This window comes from Oncorhynchus mykiss, chromosome 32, assembly GCF_013265735.2.
Source record: "Oncorhynchus mykiss isolate Arlee chromosome 32, USDA_OmykA_1.1, whole genome shotgun sequence".
Lineage (NCBI taxonomy): Eukaryota > Metazoa > Chordata > Actinopteri > Salmoniformes > Salmonidae > Oncorhynchus > Oncorhynchus mykiss.
In genome coordinates this window covers 26607363-26633408 of record NC_050572.1, presented here as the reverse complement: position 1 = coordinate 26633408, position 26046 = coordinate 26607363, and the positions used below count along the sequence as shown (strand labels likewise).

Below are 26046 nucleotides of genomic sequence, written 5' to 3'. Positions count from 1 at the left end.
GTCACTAGCGTAGACAACAGGTGTAGACTAAGAGTGCAATGCTTTCATACGGGTCCTTTTCCAACAATGCAGATAAGAGTGGAGCAATACCAACTAGCCGCCATCAGCTCTCAGTAGTAGGGGAAACACTGCTTGTGGTATTCCACCAGTCCAGTCAAACTGACGCTTCAAACACACCGACCGCGCTGTTGCATTTTGGTACACCAGAATTATATTAATTTCCAATGAAACGCTGCGTTTGCCTTGCAGCATTGCGTTGCAGAGGCGGTTGCAGTATGTTCGGGGTGTGGTGCATACGTTGGATTTATAGAAGGTAGGCGTCAAACTGTATGCGTAGATGGCTTGACAGAAATGGTAGCAGAAGGTGAATGTTGAACTTTTGTTGCACACATATCCAGATGATGCTGCTTACTATTTTGCACTATGACGCTGTCGGTGTGTTCGAAGCATTACTGAGGCGACTGTGTGTTTATGTGTGTGTGTGTGTGACGCTGCCCCAGCCATGTGGCTCCCCCCGCCACTCCACCCCAGGTGCAACCAAGGTCAGGCTCCTCTCCCATGATGTCTCTCTCCCCTCCAGTCCTCCAGCTGAGAGGTGGGCAGGCCTCCAGCCACCACAAACAGACGGACACTTCCATTTCCTCCAGATGATTTTCCTAGGAACTTTAACACTCCCCAACGTCGGAACGTAACTTTATCCTCCCGCTGGCATTCTGATCTCCTGGGCAGTCAAATGCTCCTGGCGGAGGGATGGAGGGAGGATAGACTGGGCTCATTCATTCATGGCCAAGTTTTTTTTTGTGGGAAACTAATCCTGTTTTGTTAGCATTCTTTAGCTATACCCTCATAGGTTTCACTTTTCCCACCGGTGGCATGGCCTTGTTATGGGACCCCGGAGTGAGATCTCATGCAGTTAGATTTTTTTAAAAATAAAATAAAAAACAAACTTTGCTTGTGTACAATTCATCACAATGTCACATTTTAATGAGTTCAGTTGGTTCAAATGATTTTATTCAGGAGTACAGTTATCGCAATGTTTGTTAAAGATGGAAATAAACAAATGAATGTCTTAAGTTTGGTTTCTTACTAGCCCTCTCCCCCTCTCTCCAGCCCCCCAGCCCTATGGACCAGGCAGGGAAGATGAGAGGCCAGGGGTATGGTGGAGTCAACCCCTACTCTCAGCAGCAAGGCCAGGGGCAGGGCCCTCCTCCTCCAGGGGCTCAACAGGGTGCCTCATACCCAGGCCAGGGCTACGGACCCCCAGGGTCTCAGAGATACCCCATGGGCATGCAGGGACGCACCCCCGGCGGCATGGGTGGCATGCAATACGGACAACAGGTTGGTAACGTTTTTCTGTTGATCCTGCTCTTTCGCCCGCTCTCTCTCACGCTTTCGCTCGCTCTCTTTCTCGGTCATCATATCCTCTGTCATCACACTTCCATGCAGTCACGGCTAAAATGGGTCTGTTAGTTTGATAGACAGTCGCAGGCCTGTTGGGTGTTCTAAGCACCCTGTAGAGAAGACAAGTCCTGTCTCATTGTTACCTCTCACACAACTGCCACTTCAGGTGGGTTTGATGCAGGTCTTTTCTGCAACTCCTCATGTTTTCTTTGAATCCTTGAGAGGGTAAGTGCCCTGCTAGACACCACACAGCTTTTGTTTTCATTTTTCCCTCACCGGACTTGCTAGGCAAGGTCAGCTGCTCTTTCGAGTTACCAGAGAACAATACAACACCAATGTGCTGTGTTGTAAGTAGAGGTCGACCGATTATGATTTTTCAACGCCGATAACGATTATTGGAGGACCAAAAAAAAGCCGATACCGTTTAATCGGCCGATTTTTTTAAAATAAAAACAATTAATAATAATTTAAAAAAAATATTTGTAATAATGACAATTACAACAATACTGAATGAACACTTATTTTAACTCAATATAATACATCAATTAAATCAATTTAGCCTCAAATAAATAATGAAACATGTTCAATTTCGTTTAAATCATGCAAAAACAAAGTGTTGGAGAAGAAAGTAAAAGTGCAATATGTGCCATGTAAAAAAAGCTAACGTTTAAGTTCCTTGCTCAGAACATGAGAACATATGTAAGCTGGTGGTTGCTTTTAACATGAGACTTCAATATTCCAAGGTAAGAGGTTTTAGGTTGTAGCTAATATATTCTTTATAGGACTATTTCTCTATACCATTTGTATTTCATAAACCTTTGACTATTGGATGTTCTTATAGGCACTTTAGTATTGCCAGTGTAACAGTATAGCTTCCGTCCCTCTCCTAGCCCCTACCTGGGCTCAAACCAGGAACATATCAACAACCGTTACCCATCGCTCCACAAAATACACGGCCCTTGCTGAGCAAGGGGAACAACTACTCCAAGTCTCAGAGCGAGTGACGTTTCAAACGCTATTAGCGCGCAACCCTCTAACTAGCTAGCCATTTCACATTGGTTACACCAGCCTAATCTCGGGAGTTGATAGGTTTGAAGTCATAAACAGCTCAATGCTTGAAGCATTGCGAAGAGCTGCTGGAAAAGCGCACAAAAGTGCTGTTTGAATGAATGCTTACGAGCCTGCTGCTGCCAACCATCGCTCAGTCAGACTGCTCTACTAAATATCAAATCATAGACTTAATTATAACATATTAACACAGAAATACAAGCCTTTGGTCATTAAGTTGGTCGAATCCGGAAACTATCATTTCGAAAACGAAACATTTATTTCAGTGTAATACGGAACCGTTCCGTATTTTATCTAATGGGTGGCATCCCTGAGTCTAAATATTGCTGTTACATTGTACAACCTTCAATGTTATGTCATAATTACGTAACGTTCTGGCAAATTAGTTCACAACGAGTCAGGTGGCCCAAACTGCTGCATATACCCTGACACTGTTGCAAGAGAAGTGACACCATTTACCTAGTTAAAATAAATTCATGTTAGCAGGCAATATTAACTAAATATGCAGGTTTCAAAATATATACTTGTGTGTATTGATTTTAAGAAAGGCATTGATGTTTATGGTTAGGTACACGTTGGAGCAAAGATTGTCCTTTTTCGCGAATGTGCACCGCATCGATTATATGCAACGCAGAACACGCTAGATAAACTAGTAATATCATATACCATGTGTAGTTATAACTAGTGATTATGATTGATTGATTGTTTTTTATAAGATAAGTTTAATGCTAGCTAGCAACTTACCTTGGCTTACTGCATTTACGTAACAGGCAGGCTCCTCGTGGAGTGCAATGAGAGGCAGGTGGTTAGAGCGTTGGACTAGTTAACTGTAAGGTTGCAAGATTGAATCCCCGAGCTGACAAGGTAAAAATCTGTCGTTCTGCCCCTGAACAAGGCAGTTAACCCACCGTTCCTAGGCCATCTTTGAAAATAAAAATGTGTTCTTAACTGACTGGCCTAGTTAAATAAAAAAAATAAAAAATGTTTTTAAATAAAAAAACGTCCAAACCGGTGTCCTAAAATACCGATTTCCGATTGTTATGAAAGGGCCGATTTCTAGTTAATTAATCGGCCGTTCCGATTTAATCGGTCGACCTCTAGTTGTAAGTGTTTTTACGTACAGGAAAGCCTCGCAAGAGGCCACTCCACAAATTTCTTGTTAAACTATAGTTTTGGCAAGTCGGTTAGGAAATCTACTTTGTGCATGGCACAATACATTTTTCCAACAATTGTTTTACAGACAGATTATTTCACTTAATTCACTGTATCACAATTCCACTAAGTTGACTGTGCCTTTTAAACAGCTTGGAAAATTACAGAAAATGATGTCATGGCTTTAGAAGCTTCTGATAGGCTAGTTGACATCATTTGAGTCAATTGGAGGTGTACCTGTGGATGTATTTTGTACCTTCAAACTCAGTGGCTCTTTGCTTGACATAATGGGAAAATCTAAAGAAATCAGCCAAGACCTCAGAAAAACATTGTAGACCTCAAGTCTGGTTCATCCTTGGGAGCAATTTCCAAACGCCTGAAGGTACCACGTTCATCTGTACAAACAATAGTACGCAAGTATAAACACCATGGGACCACGCAGCCATCATACCGCTCAGGAAGGAGACGCGTTCTGTCTTTTTAAAGATGAACGTACTTTGGTGCGAAAAGAGCAAATCAATCCCAGAACAGCAGCAAAGGACCTTGTGAAGATGCTGGAGGAAACCGGTACAAAAGTATCTATATCCACAGTTAAACGAGTCCTATATCGACATAACCTGAAAGACCGATCAGCAAGGAAGAAGCCATTGTTCCAAAACTGCCATAAAAAGCCAGACTCTCGGTTTGCAACTGCACATGGGGATAAACATTGTACTTTTTGAAGAAATGTCCTCTGGTCTAATGAAACACAAATAAAACTGTTTGGCCATAATGACAATTATGTTTGGAGGAAAAAGGGGGAGGTTTGCAAGCCGAAGAACACCATCCCAACCGTGAAGCACAGGTGTGGCAGCATCATGTTGTGAGGGTGCTTTGCTGCAGTAGGGACTGGTGCACTTCATAAAATAGGTGACATCATGAGGAAGAAAGTTGTGTATATATTGAAGCAACATCTCAAGACATCAGTCAGGAAGTTAAAGCTTGGTCGCGAATTGATCTTCCAAAATGGACAATGACCCCAAGCATACTTCACAAAACCCTGACCTCAATCCTATAGAAAATGTGTGGGCAGAACTGAAAAAGCGTGTGCGAGCATGGAGGCATACAAACCTGAGTTAGTTACACCAGCTCTGTCAGGAGGAATGGGCCAAAATTCACCCAACTTATTGTGGGAAGCTACCTGAAACGCTTGACCTAAGTTAAAAAATGTACAGGCAATGCTACCAAATACTAATTGAGTGTATGTAAACTGCTGACCCACTGGGAATGTGAAAGAAATTATAGCTGAAATAAATACTTCTCTCTACTATTATTCTGACATTTCACATTCTTAAAATGAAGTGGTGATCCTAACTGACCTAAGATGGAATTTTTACGAGGATTAAATGTCAGGAATTGTGAAAAACTGAGTTGAAATGTATTTGGCTAAGGTGATTGTAAACTTCCTACTTCAGCTGTATGTGTATACAGGGCCTCCTTGTAAAACATATCTTCGTCTCAATAGGACTAAGATAACCGTGTCTTAATGTAGCCCAGGGGACTCAACCCCCCCCCACCCCCCCCCTTTGACAATTGTTTTGTACTGGGCTGCATTAAATGGGTCCGCAGACCATGAGTTTGAGACCCCTGATATAGATTGTAAAGACTCTAAATCTGTGGTTACATTGCTGTTTGTCCTCTCTAGATGGCCGGCTATGGGCAGCAGGGTCCAGGGGGCTACGGTCAGCAGAGCCAGGGCTACTACGGCCAGCATGGTCCCCCACCACACGCTGGTCAGCAGCAGTCCCCCTACCCCCAGCAGGTCCACACCTCCCAGGGTCAGCCCTCAGCCCAACACAGCCAGCCTGGGGCCCCCGGCCCCTATCCCCAGGGCCAAGGGCCTCCGCAGGTGGGTCCACCTCAGATCCAGCCGCCCTACAACCAGGGGCCGCAGCAGCAGAGCCAGGCCGTGCCTCAGGGTCAGGGCCCCCAGCCCAGCTACCCTCAGCAGCAAGGACCCCAAGGGCAAGGGCAGCAGCCTCCACAGCAGCAGCTCCCCTCGCAGCAGCAAGGACCCCCCCAGCAGCAAGATAGGGTGGCCCCTCCACAGGCCCAGCCACCCCCGGGCCATCAACAACCCCCTGGTCACCAGCCCTCTCCAGGCCACCAGCCACCCCCTAGCCATGGTGGGCAGCAGCCCTCCACAGGCCCCCAGGGCCACCACCCCTCTCCAGGTCACGGTGGACCCCCCCAGCAGCAGGGTCAGTCTCAGCAGGGCCAGCCCTCACCCTACTCCCAGACCCCACCCCTGCAGCAGTCGCCCTTCCAGCGGTTTCCACCTCCACCGCAGGTAAATCACCACTCCCCCGTTGAACTAAGACCTAGGCATAGCTTGGGGAGCTAACGTAAGTCGGCAGGGTTACACGTCAGGACGATGTCTTTTGATATGGAAAAAGGAAGTGTAGGTTCCTCAGTCTACAGACGATCATCTGTTTTTCCTCACCCTTTTTCCTCCCTCTGTCTTCAGGAGCTCTCCCAGGACTCGTTCAGCTCCCAGTCCAGTGCTCCCCCCTCCAACCAGCCCATGACTTCCACAAAGAGTGGAGCAGAGGACAGCATGCAGGGACGGCCTTCTAGCTTACCGGTGAGCCCTCCCAAGACATTAACGATCTGTCACTCAACACACACATACACACATTCTATCATTCTACCACTACAACAAACACTACCTCCCTGACTGTCAACTCAGCAGACCTCTTTCCCAGCACCTTATTTTAGCATATCCACCTCCTCCGGCCCAGCCCCCTCTGTTGGACTGGCTTCTGGCTGAGTTGACCTTGACTGTTCACATGGTAATAAGCTGGAACACAAACACACACACACGTCACGGTCTTTATAGACTCTCTCCTGGGTTGACAGTTATTCTGACGTGAGCGTTCCCTTCACACTGCAGGGAGGAGCGGTGAATCAGGTCTCTGAGAGGTAAGGAGAAAGGGCAGGTTGGTGGAGCTGTGGGACGAACAGAGGAGTTGAGTTGAGCAAAAGGCCACATTTACTGAAGCACAATTAACCTGTCTCGAGAAGCAGGTGAAAACATGTTCATGAGGTAAATAAAAAGTGATTTATATTTGATATTTTTCACTTTGAAATTGACCTTTTATTTCACCCCTAATTAATTAGCAAATGCTAATTCAAAGATACCGGATTATGAAAGGAAAGGGTTTTGAACTTTCACTACTTCTCTCTCTGTGTGAAAAAGCATAACACTCCAGTTGAGGTCAGTATCTGTGGTTGTTTATAGGTTGAGACGGAGAACACATATGACCTCATTCAAGGCGGCAGGGATAGAAAGTGAAAAATTAGATTGTTAATGAGATATAATGAGAGAGAGGGGGAGCGATTGAGCAACACGCGCTAAGGATGTGTTTCCCTCTTATTTATCCTATTTATTTATCTCGGGACTCAGCCATTGGCCAAGGAGGTTGTGTTTCCTGGGGATTCCCCCCATCAGCTGTGTGTGATTGGCTATGAGAGCCATTCATCTGGCAGAGGTCTGGACAAGCAGATTCCACATTGCCTGCCGCCCCCTCCTCCCCCTACCTTCCCCGTGGAGTGCACATGACAGAGTGTGCAGATTAGTCCCGCCAACTTTAGCCATGCTGCCTTTCAGCCTGCCACACACACACACACACGGCTGACTGGCTAACACCTCAGCCAGAACAGTAGAGATACAACACTGATCGCCTCAGCCATATCATAAAGCCAGTGTTGCCTTAGCCAATGCCAAATGATAGCCCAACCAGAACAGAGCACATTGCATAATTATAAACCACCAATGTCAGGTAGGTAGCTTTAGGGCAGCTTAGGTCTACTGCCTTTTAAAATGAAACTTTTGAAAAACTTAATTGTTCACACAATGTGGAAATTTCCATTTGGTTTCACCATAACATTTATGGTGAATTGATTTAACTTTAGCAAGGCAACACCTCCTCAGCCGTTGTACAAGGAGACTGGTCTGCTTGATCCAGGTGCTGACAACCAGTGTTTCTGTCTGCTGCATATTCCTGTGGGAATTCACAAGACTAACTGACAGACGGGAGTCAAGCCCTGGTAGCACAAAAACAACCAGCATGAGAAAATGGAAAAACAGCCAGGCAGCGAGGTTGAAACCAGATGGGCGAGTTGAGCTGGTTCCTCGTTTGTTTTCAGCCAGGTTGCTAACGGAACTGCAAACACTCACTCTCGCTCGCTCTGTGTTCAACATACTGTGTTGTTGCACATACCGCACTCTTCTTTTAATACGGTTTGTATTTAACACTGTGTTATCAGATCTTCAACCAAAACCTAATATTACATTAAGGGAAAATTTGTGAACAAATAACACATCGTTGATACTTATTTTCTTTATTTAATGAACAAAGTTGTGCACCACCCAATGCCCCAGTGTGAAAGGTGATTTCCCCCTTATACCCAATAACTGGTTGTTACCTTTAGCTGGCAATGACTGCAACCAAATGCTTCCTGTAGTTGTTGATCAGTCTCGCATGGCTGTGGAGGAATGTTGGTCCGCTTTTCCATGCAGAACTGCTTTAACACGGCGACGTGTGTGGGGTTTCAAGCATGAACTGCTCGCTGCAGGTCCTGCCACAACAGGTCTGGATTTTGACTAGGCCATTCCAAAACTTTTGTTTCTTATGTACGACTTTGTGTGTTTTGTATCATTGTCTTCACTTCAGCTAAGACGGATGGCCTGACATTCTCTGATGCAGAGCAGAATTCATGGTTCTTTCAGTGATTGCAAGTCGTCCAGGCCCACAGGCAGCAAAGCATCCCCAAAAGCATCACACTACCACCACCATGCCTGACTGTTGGTATGAGTTCATTTCTGTGGAATGCAGTTTTTGGTTTTCACCAGACATAACGGGAACCATGTCGTCCAATAAGTTCCACTTTTGACTTCCAGGAGTCTTGACGATCATCCAGGTGCTCCCAGGTGCTTTTTGGCAAACTTCAGCTGACTTTTTGGACTACTTGGGTCCTGTCATGCATCAAGACCATGATCCAAAACACAAGCAAGTCTACATGCAAATGTCATAAAAGCAACAACATTTTAGTTTTGTAATGGCCTAGCCAAAGTCCTGACGTAAACCCAAGATGACCACGAGGTGAGGTCGTCTGGGGACTCTTTCCAGGCTGTGAGAGAGAGGATTTAACCCTGCTTAGGTGGCTCTGATCCTGGGTCGTCTAGGCATCGGCTTGGCCTCGGGTTGGCTCCAGGCAGAGACATACAGGGGTCAGGGGGTCACTACTGTAGGAGCATAAGTTGAAGTCCTCTGGGTTATATGGATATTGTAATATAATTTACAAGGCCCATAGTTGACACATAAAACCCCAGACCTACACACAACACTGTGTGTGTGTGTGTGTCTGTCACTGTGTGTGTGTCTGTCACTGTGTGTGTGTCTGTCACTGTGTGTGTGTGTGTGTCACTGTGTGTGTCTGTCTGTCACTGTGTGTGTGTCTGTCTGTCACTGTGTGTGTGTCTGTCTGTCACTGTGTGTGTGTCTGTCTGTCACTGTGTGTGTGTCTGTCTGTCACTGTGTGTGTGTCTGTCTGTCACTGTGTGTGTCTGTCTGTCACTGTGTGTGTGTGTTTGTGTGTCTGTCACTGTGTGTGTGTGTGTGTGTCTGTCACTGTGTGTCTGTCACTGTGTGTGTTTGTGTGTCTGTCACTGTGTGTGTGTGTGTGTGTCTCACTGTGTGTCTGTCACTGTGTGTGTGTGTGTGTGTGTGTCTGTCACTGTGTGTGTCTGTCACTGTGTGTGTGTGTGTGTGTCTGTCACTGTGTGTGTGTGTGTGTGTGTCTGTCACTGTGTGTGTGTGTGTGTCTGTCTGTCACTGTGTGTGTGTGTCTGTCTGTCACTGTGTGTGTCTGTCTGTCACTGTGTGTGTGTGTTTGTGTGTCTGTCACTGTGTGTGTGTGTCTGTCACTGTGTCTGTCACTGTGTGTGTGTCTGTCACTGTGTGTGTGTGTGTGTGTGTGTGTGTCTCACTGTGTGTCTGTCACTGTGTGTGTGTGTCTGTCTGTCTGTCACTGTGTGTGTGTGTTTGTGTCTGTCACTGTGTGTCTGTCACTGTGTGTGTTTGTGTGTCTGTCACTGTGTGTATGTGTGTGTGTGTGTCTCACTGTGTGTCTGTCACTGTGTGTGTGTGTGTCTGTCACTGTGTGTGTGTGTGTCTGTCACTGTGTGTGTGTGTGTCTGTCACTGTGTGTGTCTGTCACTGTGTGTGTCTGTCACTGTGTGTGTCTGTCACTGTGTGTGTGTGTGTGTCTGTCACTGTGTGTGTGTGTGTCTGTCACTGTGTGTGTGTGTGTGTGTGTGTGTGTGTGTCACTGTGTGTGTGTGTGTGTGTCTGTCACTGTGTGTCTGTCACTGTGTGTCTGTCACTGTGTGTCTGTCACTATGTGTGTGTGTCTCTCACTGTGTGTGTGTGTCTGTCACTGTGTGTGTGTGTGTGTGTGTCTGTCACTCACTGTGTGTGTGTCTGTCACTGTGTAGAGGGGGAGGGTAGCGGTCTCAGTGTTGTCAATGTCAGGCAGTTATTTCACTTTCCCTGGAAGTGACACTTCCTCTCCATGTCAGCCCTCTGTGGGAATGGGAAAGTCTCTCTCCCCCCTTTCTTTTTTAATCTTCTCCTTGCCCTCTGAGAGTTTCTTTTGTACCCCTCTCCCAATGTGGGGCTAATCCCACTGACACTCCCACTGGTCTTGGTCTTTTGCCCCCGCTGCTAAGGATCCTAAGGACTCGGTGTGTGGGCACTGACTGACTGAAAGAGCTCTGGACTAGAGAGAGGCGGAACGAGAGAGGGGAAGGTCACATGTTGGTCACACACTCGCTCTCTGTTGTTTTTCCGCCCTCTCTCTTTTCATCCCTCCCTTCCGCTTTTCCCCCTTTCTCATTAACAAGCGTTTCATCTGAAGTAGTTGATTCAGAACTTATACGATTCAGGGTCTGTGTTGTCCAGCGTGTTTGTGTGCAAGAGGAAAGCCCAATTGGGCCCCACCCTTAGATTCCTTCACACAGGAACTTGTGGCTTGCATCACTGTTAGCGGACCAACCCCATCTCCCAAACAGCCCCCATGACCTATAGTGTATGTTCCAAGTTCTCTCTACTCCTCTGCAGCAGTACAGCTTGTTTGTGCGACACAGCTCTGGCGCATTCTGCCTAGCTAGGCCGGACCACTTTTTCTCTCTCACCCTACTCAGCCCCAACCTTTCTTTTGGCTTTTGTTGGTTTGGCCAATTTTTTAAAATTTGAATAGTAGGCAATGTAACCAATCACAACCCTCCTTTTACATCATTGCAAGTCCTGCAAATCGATTATACACATTCACTCTGTTGGTAATGCAGACAAATCCGATCAGAACTCTAAAGGTAGCAGAAAGCCTACTATGGAACTTCAATTAGCCTGTAGATTATATTATGTCCAACAAGATGTTGAAACATTTACCCATTCAGAATGTCCATATTTTCAATAAATTGAAAACATTTGAAAAAAAATTGGAATCAAAATACTACTCTTATTACAGAACAAATTATTATTTTACAATGACGGCCAAACCCTCCCCTAACCCGGATGACGCTGGGCCGATTGTGCGCCACCCTATGGGACTCCTGATCCCGGCCGGTTGTGATACAGCCCGGGATCAAACCAGGGTCTGTAGTGACGCCTCTAGCACTGAGATGGAGTGCCTTAGACCGCTGCGCCACTCAGGAGTCCATATAAAGCTTCATATGACACGTTTGCTTTGTAGCACGTACTCCATAAAACATGGAGTCTTAAAGGAGGCCCGGTAATGCCAAAATGTCATAAATATGCTAATGTTGATTATTTCTATATTATGCTTTTAGATACAAATGTCAACAATCCTTCCTCCAAAGGACCATTTTATAGATTAAATGTTGTGATCATGGTATGTTTTGTCCTGGTTTTGTAAGGAATCACCCTCTGTCTCTGTGTGTGTAAATCAGCTTCGGCTCAGCCTTATTTTGCGAACCTCTCTCTCTGCTCTGCCTGTCGTTGCAGTATTCAGTGTCCTGGGCGTATTTCCTGTTGCTATTCTGGGGCCAGAGCTTCCTGTGCCCACGTGTCTTATTCAGATTCCTGGGTTGACTGCCTCTCTCGGTTTCTCTACTCTTTTTCTCTCACCCCCCTCTGCTCCCTCTCATTCTCTCTCTCTCGTACGTACATGGTTTTTAATTAATGTACTTGAGAAAATTCAATCTGCTGATAATGTATTGTTTGAATTTGCCTCAGTGAATTGTTTTGGAGCTGGCTAACCCAGCCTGCTTTTTGCTCTTGTGCGCACACTCTCTCACACACACTCTCACACACTCTCTCACACACTCTCTCACACAAGCACGCCCCTCCCCCCTCCATTTCTGCTAGGCTGAGCTAGTTTTTCAGCACAAAGGCAGTGGCTGACTGCAGCACTGTCTATCCTCTCTGCTCCCTCTTTCTCTGTGGTGGTTGCTTGGACAGGGGGATTTTAGATGCACCAAAACAGCTCATTAAATTTTAAGTAATGCTCTTTTAGATTAAACCACCTTTTGTTGTTCTGCTCTGAGAAACGGTGGTTGGGTCAGTTAGTGAAGGGCTTTGGCAGCGCCCTCTAGTCTACTTTGGGTTGTTGCTGGGTGTCTGTCGTCGGTGGGAGGGGCGTTGCTCTGGAGAACAAGGCAGAGAAGCAAGCAGTCTGAATCAAATAAAATCACACTTTATTTGTCACATGCACCGAATACACCTGGTGTAGACTACTGTGAAATGCTTGCTTATGAGCTCTTCCCAACGATGCAGTTTTAAAAATAAAATGGTAACACATGGAATAAAATATACAAGAATGAAGCTATATACAGGGAATACCAGATTAGTGTTTAGAGGTAGATGGGTACATGAAAGCAGGGTAAAGTGACTAGGCATCAGGATAGATAATAAGAGTAAAATCAATAACAGTAGCAGCAGCATATGATGAGTCTAAAAGTGTGTGTGTGTGTATTTGCGTATGTAGTGAATGTGTGTGGGAGTGTGTAGGTAGGTATGTATGTGTACCAGTTAAACAAATCCAAATATATTTTAAATTCTTCAAAGTAGCCACCCTTTGCCTTGACTGCTTTGCACAGTCTTTGCATTCTCTCAACCAGCTTCATGAGGAATGCTTTTCCAACAGTCTTGAAAGAGTTCCCACATATGCTGTCCACTTGTTGGCTGCTTTTCCAACTCATCCCAAACCATCTCAATTGGGTTGAGGTAGGGGGATTGTGGAGGCCAAGTCATCTGACGCAGCACTCCATCACTCTCCTTCTTGGTCAAATAGCCCGTACACAGCCTGGAGGTGTGTTGGGTCATTGTCCTGTTGAAAAACAAATGATAGTCCCACTAAGCGCAAACCAGATGGGATGGCATATCGCTGGAGAATGCTGTGGTAGCCATGCTGGTTAAGTGTGCCTTGAATTCTAGATAAAAACCAGCAAAGCACCATCATACATCCTCCTCCTTGAACACTTAACATTAATTAACTTATTCTCTGCAGCAGAGGTATCCATTCCATTCCTTTGGCCTTCCTCATAAAATCCAGTTTCATCATAATGCTTGATGGTTTTTGCGACTGCACTTGAAGAAACTTTCATAGTTCTTAATTTTCTGAATTGACTACCCTTCATGTCTTAAAGTAATGATGGACTGTCATTTCTCTTTGCATATTTGAGCTGTTCTTGCCATAATATGGACTTGGTCTTTTACCAAATAAGGTTATCTTCTGTATACCACCCCTACCGTGTCGCAACGCAACTTAATAGCTCAAACGCATTAAGCAGGAAAGAAATTCCACATATTAACTTAAGGCACACCTGTTATTGAAATGCATTCCAGGTGACTGCCTCATGAAGCTGGTTGAAAGAATGCCAAGAGTGTGCAAAGCTGTCATCAAGGCAAAGGGTGGCTACTGTGAAGAATCTCAAAAATAAAATATATTTTGATTTGTTTAACACTTTTCTTTTGGTTACGGTGTTATTTCATAGTTTTGATGTCTTCACTACAATGTAGAAAATAGTACAAACAAAGACAAACTCTTGAGTGAGTAGGTGTGTCCAAACTTTTGACTGGTAGTGTATGTATAACACACACTACCGTTAAACATTTGGGGTCACTTAGAAATGTCCTTGTTTTTGAAAGAGAATCCATTTTTTTTGTCCATTTTTTAAAATAACATCAATTTGATCCAAAATACAGTGTAGACATGGTTAATGTTGTAAATGACTATTGTAGCGTGAAACGGCAGATTTAAAAAAAATAATACAAAAAAGTGAAAAAAATAAATAATGAATATCCACATAGGCATACAGGGGCACATTATCAGCAACCATCACTCCTGTGTTCCAATGGCACGTTGTTAGCTAATCCAAGTTTATCATTTTAAAAGGCTAATTGATCATTAGGAAACGCTTTTGCAATTATGTTCGCACAGTTGAAATGTGTTGTGCTGATTTAACCTCTCTGGGATTTGTGGGACGGTAGCGTCCCGCCTCGCCAACAGCCAGTGAAATTGTAGGGCGCCAAATTCAAAACAGAAATCCCATAATTAAAATTCCTCAAACATAGAAGTATTTTACACCATTTTAAAGATAAACTTGTTGTAAATCCAGCCACAGTGTCCGATTTCTTAAGGCTTTACGACGAAAGCACACCAAACGATAATGTTAGGTCAGTATCTAGTCACTGAAAAACACAGCCATTTATCCAGCCAAAGAGAGGAGTCACAAAAAGCAGAAATAGAGATAAAAGTAATCAGGAATCCCAGTTCCACAATAAATGTTTGATTTGTTCGATAAAGTCCATCATTTATGTCCAAATACCTCCTTTTTGTTTGCGCGTTTAGTACACAATCCAAACTCACGAGGCGCGGGCAAGTTCAGACGAAATGTCATATTACAGCTCGTAGAAACATGTCAAACGATGTATAGAATCAATCTTTAGGATGTTTTTAACATAAATCTTCAATAATGTTCCAACTGGAGAATTCCTTTGTCTGTAGAAATGAGATGGAACGCAGGTCGCTCTCACGTGAGCACCTCATGCCACTCTGGCAGAGCCCTGACTCAATCAGCTCTTATTCCCCCCCTCCTTCACAGTAGATGCATCAAACAAGGTTCTAAAGACTGACATCTAGTGGAAGCCGTAGGAAGTGCAATATGACCCCATAGACGCTGTATATTTGATAGGCAATGACTTGAAACACTACAAACCTTAGATTTCCTACTTCCTGGTTGGATTTTTTCTCAGGTTTTTGCCTGCCGTACGAGTTCTGTTATACTCACAGACATCATTCAAACAGTTTTAGAAACTTTAGTGTTTTCTATCCAAATCTACGAATCATATGCATATTAGCAACTGGGCCTGAGTAGCAGGCAGTTTACTCTGGGCACCTTATTCATCCAAGCTACTCAATACTGCCCCCAGTCCCAAAGAAGTTAAAGAAGCAATAAAACTGGCCTTTAGACTAGTTGTGTATCTGGAGCATCAGCATTTGTGGGTTTGGTTACAGGCTCAAAATGGCCAGAAACAAAGAACTTACTTCTGAAACTCATCAGTCTATTCTTGTTCTGAGAAATGAAGGCTATTCCATGTGAGAATTTGCCAAGAAACTGAAAATCTTGTACAACGCTGTGTACTACTCCCTTCACAGAACGCAAACTGTCTCTAACTAGAACAGAATGAGTGGGAGGCCCTGGTGCACAACTGAGCAAGAGGACAAGTACATTTGTGTCTAGTTTGAGAAACGGACGCCTCCCAAGTCCTCAACTGGCAGTTTTATTAAATAGTACCCGCAAAACACCAGCCTCAACTTCAATAGTGAAGAGGTGACTCCGGGATGCTGGCCTGCAAAAAAAAAAAAAAAAAAAAAAAGAACGGAATTACCTTAAGTATTCAGACTCTTTGCTATAAAACTTGAAATTGAGCTCAGGTGCATCCTATTTCCATTGATCATCCTTGATGTTTCTACAACTTGATTGGAGTCAGTAAAAGACACATGACAGACCGCTTGGAGTTTGCCAAAAGAAACCTTAAGACTCTGACTATGAGAAACAAGATTCTCTGGTCTGATGAATCCAAGATTGAACTCTTTGGCCTGATTACCAAGCATCATGCTTGGAGGAAACCTTGCACCATTCCTACGGTGAAGCATGGGGATGGCAGCAACATGCCGTGGGAATGTTTTTCAGTGACAGGGACTGGGAGACTAGTCAGGATTGAGGGAAAAATGAAAGGAGCAAAGTACAGAGATCCTTGAAGAATGGGAGAAACTCCCCCAAATACAGGTGTGCCAAGCTTGTAGCGTCATACCTTTAGGCTGTAATCGCTAATGTAAGTGCTGAGTAAGATGTCTGAATACTTATGTAAATGTAATATTTCGGTTATTTTTTTTATTTTATAAATGTGCTAACATTTCTTAACCTGTTTTTGCTTTGGTATTGTGTAGATTGTTAATGGGGAAAAAATTATTTAATCAATTTTAGAATAAGGCTGTAATGTAACAAAATATGTAAAGGTGTGAATCATTTCTGAATGCACTGTATAGTCTAGTGAGTTTTTGTAGCGTCAGTGCAAATAATTTGGGTACCATTAATTGACTATTTAGCAATCTTATGGGTTCGGGTTAGAAGCTGTCTCAGAGCCTGTTGGTCCGAGAGCTGATGCTCCGGTGCCGTTTACCGTATGGAGTGTGGCTTGGGTGGCTAGAGTCTTTGGTAAGTTTTCGGGCCTTCCTCTGACACCGCCTGATATAGAGTTTCTGGATGGCAGGGAGCTCGGCTCCAGTGATGTACTGGGCAGTCCGCACCACCCTCTGTAGTGCTTTGCTGTCAAGGGCGGTGCAATTGCCATACCAAGCAGTGATGCAGCCAGTCAAGATGCTCAGCTCCTGGTATCAGACAGGCTGTTGTTCCTCCCTCCCACCCCCCAGATCAGCCCCTGGTATCAGGCAGGCTGTTGTTCCTCCCTCCCAGCCCCCAGATCAGCCCCTGGTATCAGACAGGCTGTTGTTCCTCCCTCCCAGCCCCCAGATCAACCCCTGGTATCAGACAGGCTGTTGTTCCTCCCTCCCAGCCCCCAGATCAGCCCCTGGTATCAGACAGGCTGTGGTTCCTCCCTCCCACCCCCCAGATCAGCCCCTGGTATCAGACAGGCTGTTGTTCCTCCCTCCCAGCCCCCAGATCAACCCCTGGTATCAGGCAGGCTGTGGTTCCTCCCTCCCAGCCCCCAGATCAACCCCTGGTATCAGACAGGCTGTGGTTCCTCCTTCCCAGCCCCCAGATCAACCCCTGGTATCAGGCAGGCTAGGCAGTCCCTGGTCCCTCCCTCCCAGCCCCTCCTATCCCAGCACCCATCATCCAGGACAGGGCAGCTGCCTGCCTCACTGGGGCATCTGTGCAGAGCTTTGGGATTCTCCTCTACCATTGTGATATGTACAAAAGCCCCCCCCCCCCCCACACACACACACCCTAGCCCCATTATTCACAGCAGTTAGACCCCCCCGCTCTGCATTGCACACAGGCTGCTGCAGTGTGTGTTACTACCAGTAGATAACCTCAATGTTCAGGTGTTGAATGTTTACAAACCCATCTAGTCAGGTAGACAATTTTTTTCATGACTAAACATTTGACCCATTCGTGCTCTTAAGCATAATCATCTAGATTTCTGAAAAGTACACCTGAGCAATATTGATTTAGTTTATTATGCTGTTAAAAAAACTGGATAGCAGTCTGTTACCTTTTTATACGATGTCCCCTTCCCACGTTGCCTCCTCTACCTTTTCCATTAATTACAATCCCCATATGGTGTTCTGTATTAAGTAGCAGGCTAATGTTGCTCTCGGGGGAGATGGGACTGGGAAGGGACTAGGTCTGTAGAGGGAACACACCTTTTAGATTAGGAGGGGTTCCAAGTGGCGTGTGCAAGGGGAGAGAACAGCATCTAGGTTTGGGGTATACTGCCTTGCATTTGGCTCTGCTGCCCTACCTGCCGTCAGGGCAGAGACTAGCGGGTGGAATGATTTTCATTTAAATGTAATCAATTATCCCCCACGCTATTACATTGCTTGGATATTAGGATATTCTACGATGGTTTCAGTCTAAGACCGCAGTAATGCTTTGTAGTCGATTCTATAGCGCTGTGTGTATGGTTGGCTTTATGTTGTATAAGGTACCATTGGTGGTAGTGAGCTTCTCATTCTGCAGCCTTGTGTTTCTGAAACTGTAATGGCTGCTGTGCTGTATGAGGCTGGGGCCTGCCTCTTCTCCTCTCTCTTCTCTTCTACTCCTCTCTCCCTCTGTTTCTCCACTGTGGGATGGGAGTGCCCCCTTATGGTTGAGCTCTGCCTAGCCAACCCAGAGCTGGGGAGCTGGGGCTGTGGTTCTCAATCTCCACACCCACACTGAGTAACCCAGAACACTCTAACCTACCCTGGCCCTGCATGCAGGGAACATTCCTAACCCTCTCCTCTGACCATGGATGGTCATCTCCCCTCCCCCACTTCTCCTGTTCAACTGTATTCAACTATCTGTATGTTCAGATGTTACGAGGGTCTATGGTGGAGCCACATACTCACAGAATGCAAAATGGTCCCCAACAACTACTGAACGAAAGGCAAATATGAAAATAGGTATTTGTTGTCATATTAAACCTATAAAATGGCTGCAGTGCAGTCGTCATTTGACTACCATGCATCTGAGTCCAGGTAGTGGATATGCACTGAAGCAGTGGGGAGAAAACACTGGAAGTGAAATCAGGTGAGATGTTGTTTTGATAGTGAAATGGGGTCTTTGGAAAAATAATTTCATCTCTTCTGAGAAGATCAGAGATGCACAGTACCATAGCAAGCAGGCATTACCCATAGTAACCGGAGGTAAGGTACGATTTAGTGTTCAGTTAGTAGAGCAGTACTATAACTGATGAAAACATAATGCAAAGCTGGGAGGAAGAGGATGGCTTTGGTTTATTTGAGCTTCTTGTAACAATGACGCCACTTCTTGTAGTAGCTGACTGCAGCGTGACCCCTACAGGCTCACAGGGAGGCCAGAGGGGAGGGGCGGTGTCTGCACTAATGTGTTAATGTGTCAACACACGTGGAGTATGGTTACCATGGCAGCCCCAGAGATGCAGCAAGCTTTTTTTTCCTTCTTCCTCCCCCCCTCACACATCTCCTCACCCATCCCCCTCCCCTCACCCAACCCCCTCACCTCTCTGTAGAGGATGACGGAGCATATGTGCAGACGTACGTGTTCCTATGCCCTATCTACTGTCTCTGTGTGTGTATTATCCCCAAAGCCTGTTTGTGTGTTTCTGTGTGTACTGAGGTCTGAGAACAGAACAGAACCTGGCAGGCAGTGAGTGGGTGAGCAAGCAAGCCAGAGGGAAATAGAGAGAGGGGGGTGTTATTGAGAGTGGGTGACTGTGAGCTGAACTCTTCCAGGACCACCAGCCCACTAGTCCCCAGATCATGTTACACTGCTGTCCCTGACCCGGTCACAGCCTTGCCTCCAGATAGCAGCTAGGTTACTGACTGACTGGTGATGTCACAGCACACTCACACTAACCACTGTCCTTCCCCTACTTTCTGCTTCTCATGGGCTGTGTCGAAAATACACTACTTTTGAACTGGGCCCCATAGAGCTCTGGTCGAAAGTAGTGCACTAAATAAGGAATAACGTGTCATTTTGGACTGTAGTGTAGACTAATGTTCTGGAGTTTAGCCTGATTTGATTCACTGAAGTAATCTGCAAATGGAATACATTAGACTGTAGAGTGGATGGGAGCAGGAGACTGGAGCTGTATGGCTATGCTAGTGGCTGCTTTAGAAACAACATGGATACTTACTATAAGACTATGAAAATTGGGTCAAATAATCTTCTAAGACTGGACATTAGGAATGAATTATTTTATATATATTTTTTTTACATTTTTGTCTCTAGAATTGTAGATTTTGTTTTACAAGTGCTTTTCTATTTTAGTCGGGGTGTTTTCTTGTTTTAAAAGATGGAATCAAGCTCTATGGAAGTTCCCATGTTAGCTGGAAACACAAAATGGCTGCCACTGAGCAGAGGGGGAGATGGTGCTATGGAGGAGCTGCAGCACTGGCTTCCACTCTCTCTCTCACCCACGTTGCGCTAGCTTAGCCTTAGTACGTAACATATGTGGATTGTTGTCAGGGCTCTGATAGGGGTCTGTTTTCTATTTCTGGGTCATTTCTATTCAATAGTCTTTTCCCCCAGCCCTTCTGTACTGCACCATCCTCTCTTTACTCTCCCTCATTCTCCATCCCTCTCTCTATCTCTCTATCTTTCTCTGTGATGAGTAGCCATCTGGTGAATGGAAGCAGTAGGTAGTGCTGCCACCCCCCTGTTAAGTTCTCTCTCTCTCTCTCTCTCTCTCTCTGTGTCCAGGCAGCCAGCAGATCTGTGCAGTCAGCACAACTGAACAGGACAGAGCAGAGCCTGGCTCTCGCTCTCTCTCGCTCTCGCTGCTGCTGCTAATATCGAGTTGGGGGAAAAAAATCAATGACTGGCTGCGGAGTGGGAGTAGTATAGCTAGGCAGAGGTTCTGTGTGTGTGTGTGTGTGTGTGTGTGTGTGTGTGTGTGTGTGTGTGTGTGTGTGTGTGTGTGTGTGTGTACACAGCACTGGCTGTATACAGGGATCACAGCTGACAGTTTTGGTTGGGGGAGATTATTGGGGAATTTTAAAGAGGTTGTTTGCGCGTCGTGCACAATAACTGGTTATTCAGTTCTCTCGCTAAGCTCCACACTGGTAGGACCATACCTCGTGTCACATTCAGTGTCTCCCTTCCCATTTTCCCAGGTACTTTTCTTGGTGTAGCCTAATTTTCTCTGGTAAAATGCAAGACGTTAGGAAATGTAGCATTCTTTCTACGTTAAACATTAGACATATGAAGGCCATGCATTATTTTAGTGAGCAAGACCTTGCTGTTTCATTGTAAGATCATTTAGTTGAGTGGCTGCCAGCCAAATAGCGTTGCACTTCTGTTGTCATTTGATGGAAATGAAGCTATTTTGTGTTGCACTAATGTATTTTCTGTGAAGGAAAACTATAGTTGCACATCCCTGATCACTCTGAAGAAGATACACTGTTGACTTTCAATATAAAACCCAGGTGAAATGGTTTAAAATGCTGATTTCCAAACTCTAACGCGACCGCTGTTTCCTGGTCTTGCTGAGTTTCTCTATAGTCCTGATGCCTGTCTATTTAGAGTGAGCTCCAAAAGTATTGGGACACATTTTGTTGTTGTTTTGGCTCTGTACTCCAGAACTTTGGATTATAAATGATACAGTGACTATGAGGTTAAAGTGCAGACTGTCAGCTTTACATTTGAGGTATTTTCATGTATTAAAGTACTAATACGTTTAGTATTTAGTCCCATATTCATAGCATGCAATGACTACATCAAGCTTGTAACTCTACAAATGTGTTGGATACATTTGCTGTTTGTTTTGGTGACATTTACTCCTGAGGTGCTGACCTGTTGCACCCTCGACATCCACTGTGATGATTATTATTTGACCCTGCTGGTCATCTGAGCATTTGAACATCTTGGCCATGTTCTGTTATAATCTCCACCCGGCACAGCCAGAAGAGGACTGGCCACCCCTCATAGCCTGGTTCCTCTCTAGGTTTCTTCCTAGGTTCTGGTTTTCTAGGGAGTTTTTCCAAGCCACTGTGCTTCTACACCTGCATTGCTTGCTGTTTGGGGTTTTAGGCTGGGTTCCTGTACAGCACTTTGAGATATCAGCTGATGTAAAAAAAAAGAAAAGAAAAGGGCTTTGTAAATACATTTGATTTGATTTGGTTGTTTCTCCGATTTATTTTGTGCCAAATCAAAATGAATGGTACATACAGTATTGTCTAATTTTGGAGTCACTTTTATTGTAAATAAGAATAGAATACGTTTCTGAGCACTTCTACATGACTGTGGATGTTACCATGATTACGGATAGTCCTTGACTGAATGGTGTATAATCATGAGTGAGAAAGTTAGACTCGTACATATCATACCCTCCCAAAAATGCTAACCTCCTACTGTTTTTGCTATAATTTTTTATCCCTTATATTACCAGGTAAGTTGACCGAAAACACATGATCATTTACAGTAACGACCTGGGGAATAGTTACAGGGGAGAGGGGTGGATGAATGAGCCAATTGTAAACTGGGGATGATTAAGTGACCATGATGGTATGAGGGCGAGATTGGGAATTTAGTCAGGACACCAGGGTTAACACCCCAACTCTTAAGATGGGTGCCATGGGATCTTTAGTGACCACATTTAACGTCCTATCCGAAAGACGAGACCCTACACAGGGCAATGTCCCCAATCACTGCCTTGAGGCATTGGGATATTTTTTTTAGACCAGAGGAAAGGGTGCCTCCTACTGACCCCCCAACACCACTTCCATCAGCATCTGGTCTCCCATCCAGGGACCGACCAGGACCAACCCTGCTTAGCTTCAGGAGCAATTGTATTGGTGAGAGGTTAGCATGTCGTGTGGGCATGATGTTTGTGCCTGATTCATTCAGGATTATCCATAATCATGGTAGCATCCACATTCATGTAGAAGTGTTTAGGGATATATATTATATTCTTATTTACAGTAAAAGTGACTCCAAAATCACACAATACATTATTTACCATTAATTTCTATTGGTCATAAAATAATCTGAAACCCTCCCAAAACAAACAGAAAATGCATCCAACAAGTTTGTAGACACAAGCTATGTACAAAAAGTACTGTAATTTCCAAAGGGTGTACCTGATATGGATGAAAATAGCCTCAAATTAAAGCTGTCAGTCTGCACTTCAACCTCATAGTCACTGTATCATTTCAAATCCAAAGTTCTACAGTGCCCCCCCCCCCCCCCCCCCCCATGGTCACTGACCCAATACTTTTGGAGTTCACTGTATGTGACCTCTTAATGAGATGACCACAGAACACAGCCTTAGATGATTAACCCCTCACCTCTGACCTTTAACGCCTACCTTGTGGCCTTGGTGGGATGGGGATGGAGTTTCTCTTGCTCTCTCTGAGACGGAGTGGGGTCCTCAAGCAGGGAGATGGGCAGGGATGCTGGCAGGCAGGGCTGGGCCCTGGGCAGAATGCTACAATGACTGCTTTACCTGGGCTGCCTCTCTCTTGCCCTGCCTCCCATCAACCCTGCTGTCAGATGACTGGTCTTGTGATGTGGGTTCTGTGACCAGAGTGGGGGGAGGTCAACTAACACGGTTCAAATCCTGACATGGCTCTAACCAGGGATGCCTCCTCACTTTTTGGTCTAGCCCCCAATCTGAGCATTTTTATTTTATTATCCACTTGCACCCCTCTGGGTTGCTTACAGAAAAGGGGGGACACTCTTGGGACACACACACACACACACACACACACACACACACACACACACACACACACACACACACACACACACACACACACACACACACACACACACACACACACACACACACACACACACACACACACACACACACACACACACACACACACACACACACACACACACACACACACACACACACACACACACACACACACACACACACACACACACACACACACACACACACACACACACACACACACACACACACACACACACACACACACACACACACACACACACACACACACACACACACACACACACACACACACACACACACACACACACACACACACACACACACACACACACACACACACACACACACACACACACACACACACACACACACACACATACACACATACACACATACACACATACATACATACATACATACATACATACATACATACATACATACATACATACATACATACATACATACATACATACATTCTCGTAAAGTCCAAGGCAAGGCCACTATTATAGAGTGGAATTGCATACAGACACTCCCCACCTCTCCTGTGGGTTACACACACACGCACACAATGCCATGTTCTTGCGTGGGTCATGGCACTCACAGTTCTTTGCTGGCATAGAGCGAGAATGAGGGAGGCGAGGGTTGCTGAATCATCGTCCTCCTTCTGTCGGCCCCTCTCGGGTGCCTCCGTCAGGTCACGGCCCAAAAATAGCACCGGGCTCCGTTTCAACTTGAAAACCGCCGGCTTCGGGGCCGCAGCCAGCCACTCTGCCTGCCTGCCACAGAGTGTGAGATTTTTGTGGGAATGCTTGGCTACATTCCAGTGAGGTTTTTTTTCTTTCTTTCTCCACCACCTCCCTCCACTTCTTTTTTCCCTCCCTCCCTCCGTGACTGTCAGATGAACTAGCTAGCTGTTAGAGAGGAGAACACATGGGATCCACGGGTGTGTAAACAACTGAACTTCCTGCTTGAACACAATGATCAGCCCACCTCTTCTGACAATGTCATTGCCACACCATAGCATTAGGGAATCCTAATCTGAATCCTGAACTGGGGAAAATGTGTCACCCCCACAATGTATTGTGAATAGCCAAATGGATAAATGGTGACGCTTATGTCTCTGAATTGGACACAGGACTGCAGTGTTTCTTCTGAGATGGATCACACAGCTGGTGGGTTTGTTGTCTTTGTCCCTGGAATCTGTTCATGTGGATCCCCTCTATAGACTTTGGACAGATGAGGCGACTTGACTTTTGCTGTCCAATATGTTTGAACCTACAACCCACAATATCCAAGTGAACATCACGCGTTCTATTGCATAACCAAAACCATGCCTTCCAAATAAATAAATAAATCCTGTTTCTCGATTCATACTTCCTAGTGTTCTATGTCATTCTATGGTACTTACTCTCTCCTCTCTCGCCTTCTCTCGTTCCAGGACCTCTCTGGTTCTATAGATGACCTGCCGACTGGTACGGAGGGGGCTCTGAGTCCGGGCGTCAGCACATCGGGGGTGTCCAGTAGCCAGGGGGAACAGAGTAACCCCGCCCAGTCACCCTTCTCACCTCACACCTCGCCCCACTTGCCTGGCATCCGCGGGCCCTCCCCCTCCCCTGTGGGCTCCCCTGCCAGCGTCACCCCCTCCCGCTCTGGACCCCTCTCGCCTGCTGCCGTGCCAGGTGGGTGGAGAGAGAGAGAGAATAGAGCTACACACGTGTTTAGGATCGCATATACGAGTGGTCAATAGAGCCACTGATGTTGGTTTCCAGAGAGAAGCAGTAATATCCTATCACATAGTACACGTCCAGCTTCCTGAAGCCGGTGTAAAACACCACTTTGTTGTAAGATGGAGGCTTGATCTGTTTGCTATGATGCCCATTGGGTCTGAATCTCTGGTGATAATCACGCAGGTAACCAGATGCCTGCCCGGCCACCCAGCGCCCATTCAGACAGCATCCACTCATCCATGAACCAGTCAGCCATGGGCCAGGACAGGGGTGAGTAGGATAAGAGAGGGGTCGTGTTTTAGATAGACTACCCTGGCGCAGGCGACTGCAGCCTGCATGATCGACAAATCAAACGTGCTTATTTCTAGTTTGTTTGGACAGATTGACTTTCAACACCTGTCTTTCGATGGGCTTTTAGGAGACGAAAATGACTCTTCTATGGCTGCTGTGTGTGAATGAAAGAGTGTAGCTAACTTTTCCTCTCCTCCATCTCACACTCTCTCTTTTGTAGTGTACATGCGTAACCCCCAGATGCCTCCGTACGGGTCGCCGCAGCAACCTGGCTCCGCCTTATCCCCCCGCCAGTCGTCGGGAGGACAGATGCATCCTGGGATGGGGCCCTACCCTCAGAACAACTCCATGGGGAACTACGGCCCTCAGGGTGGACAGTACGGACCACAAGGTGAGGCCCCGTACACACAGCTCGTACACAATGAAGTCATCAGGTTGGTTCTGTCCCGCTGAATGGGGCGGCAGATAGCCTAGTGGTTAAAGCGTTGGGCCAGTAACCGAAAGGTCGCTGGTTCGAATACCCGAGCCAACTAGGTGAAAATCCTGTCGGTGTCCTTGAGCAAGGCACTTAACCCTAACTTGCTCCAGGGGCGCCACACTACTATGGCTGACCTTGTAGGTTGGCCTGACTTGCCTAGTTCAATAAAAAATCTAATGACCGGCCTAAATATTCCAGGTCTCTCTTGAAAAGGAGACTAACCTGGTTAAATGAATGTTAGGAAGATCCGTTCACAACTATGTAGACCTCATACAAACCGGTGGCAGCTACACAGTGTTTTGCCGCTCCGCGTGATGGAAGGCTGCATGCTGAAGCACCTTGGTTATAATGGGATAAGCAGGGAGAAGAAGATAAAGGGCTTCAAAGCCAAAATCCCGAAGTATCCCTTTAACGATGTCCGTTAAGAGCTGCTGAATGATTTTCT

General features: G+C 45.7%; 1 protein-coding gene across 3 annotated transcripts in view; it reads left to right on the top strand.

Annotated features, from left to right (window-relative positions):
* Positions 1–26046, top strand: part of LOC110488185 (AT-rich interactive domain-containing protein 1A) — a 67781-nt gene that overhangs the window by 28470 nt on the left and 13265 nt on the right. For all 3 annotated transcript variants that reach the window (XM_036971647.1, XM_036971646.1, XM_036971645.1), the window contains exons 2-7: positions 1111–1338; positions 5306–5950; positions 6128–6244; positions 24544–24784; positions 25016–25102; positions 25344–25514. In XM_036971647.1, the coding sequence (XP_036827542.1) occupies positions 1123–1338; positions 5306–5950; positions 6128–6244; positions 24544–24784; positions 25016–25102; positions 25344–25514 (1477 nt within the window). In that variant the 5' untranslated portion in view covers positions 1111–1122. The remainder of the gene's footprint in view (positions 1–1110; positions 1339–5305; positions 5951–6127; positions 6245–24543; positions 24785–25015; positions 25103–25343; positions 25515–26046) is intronic.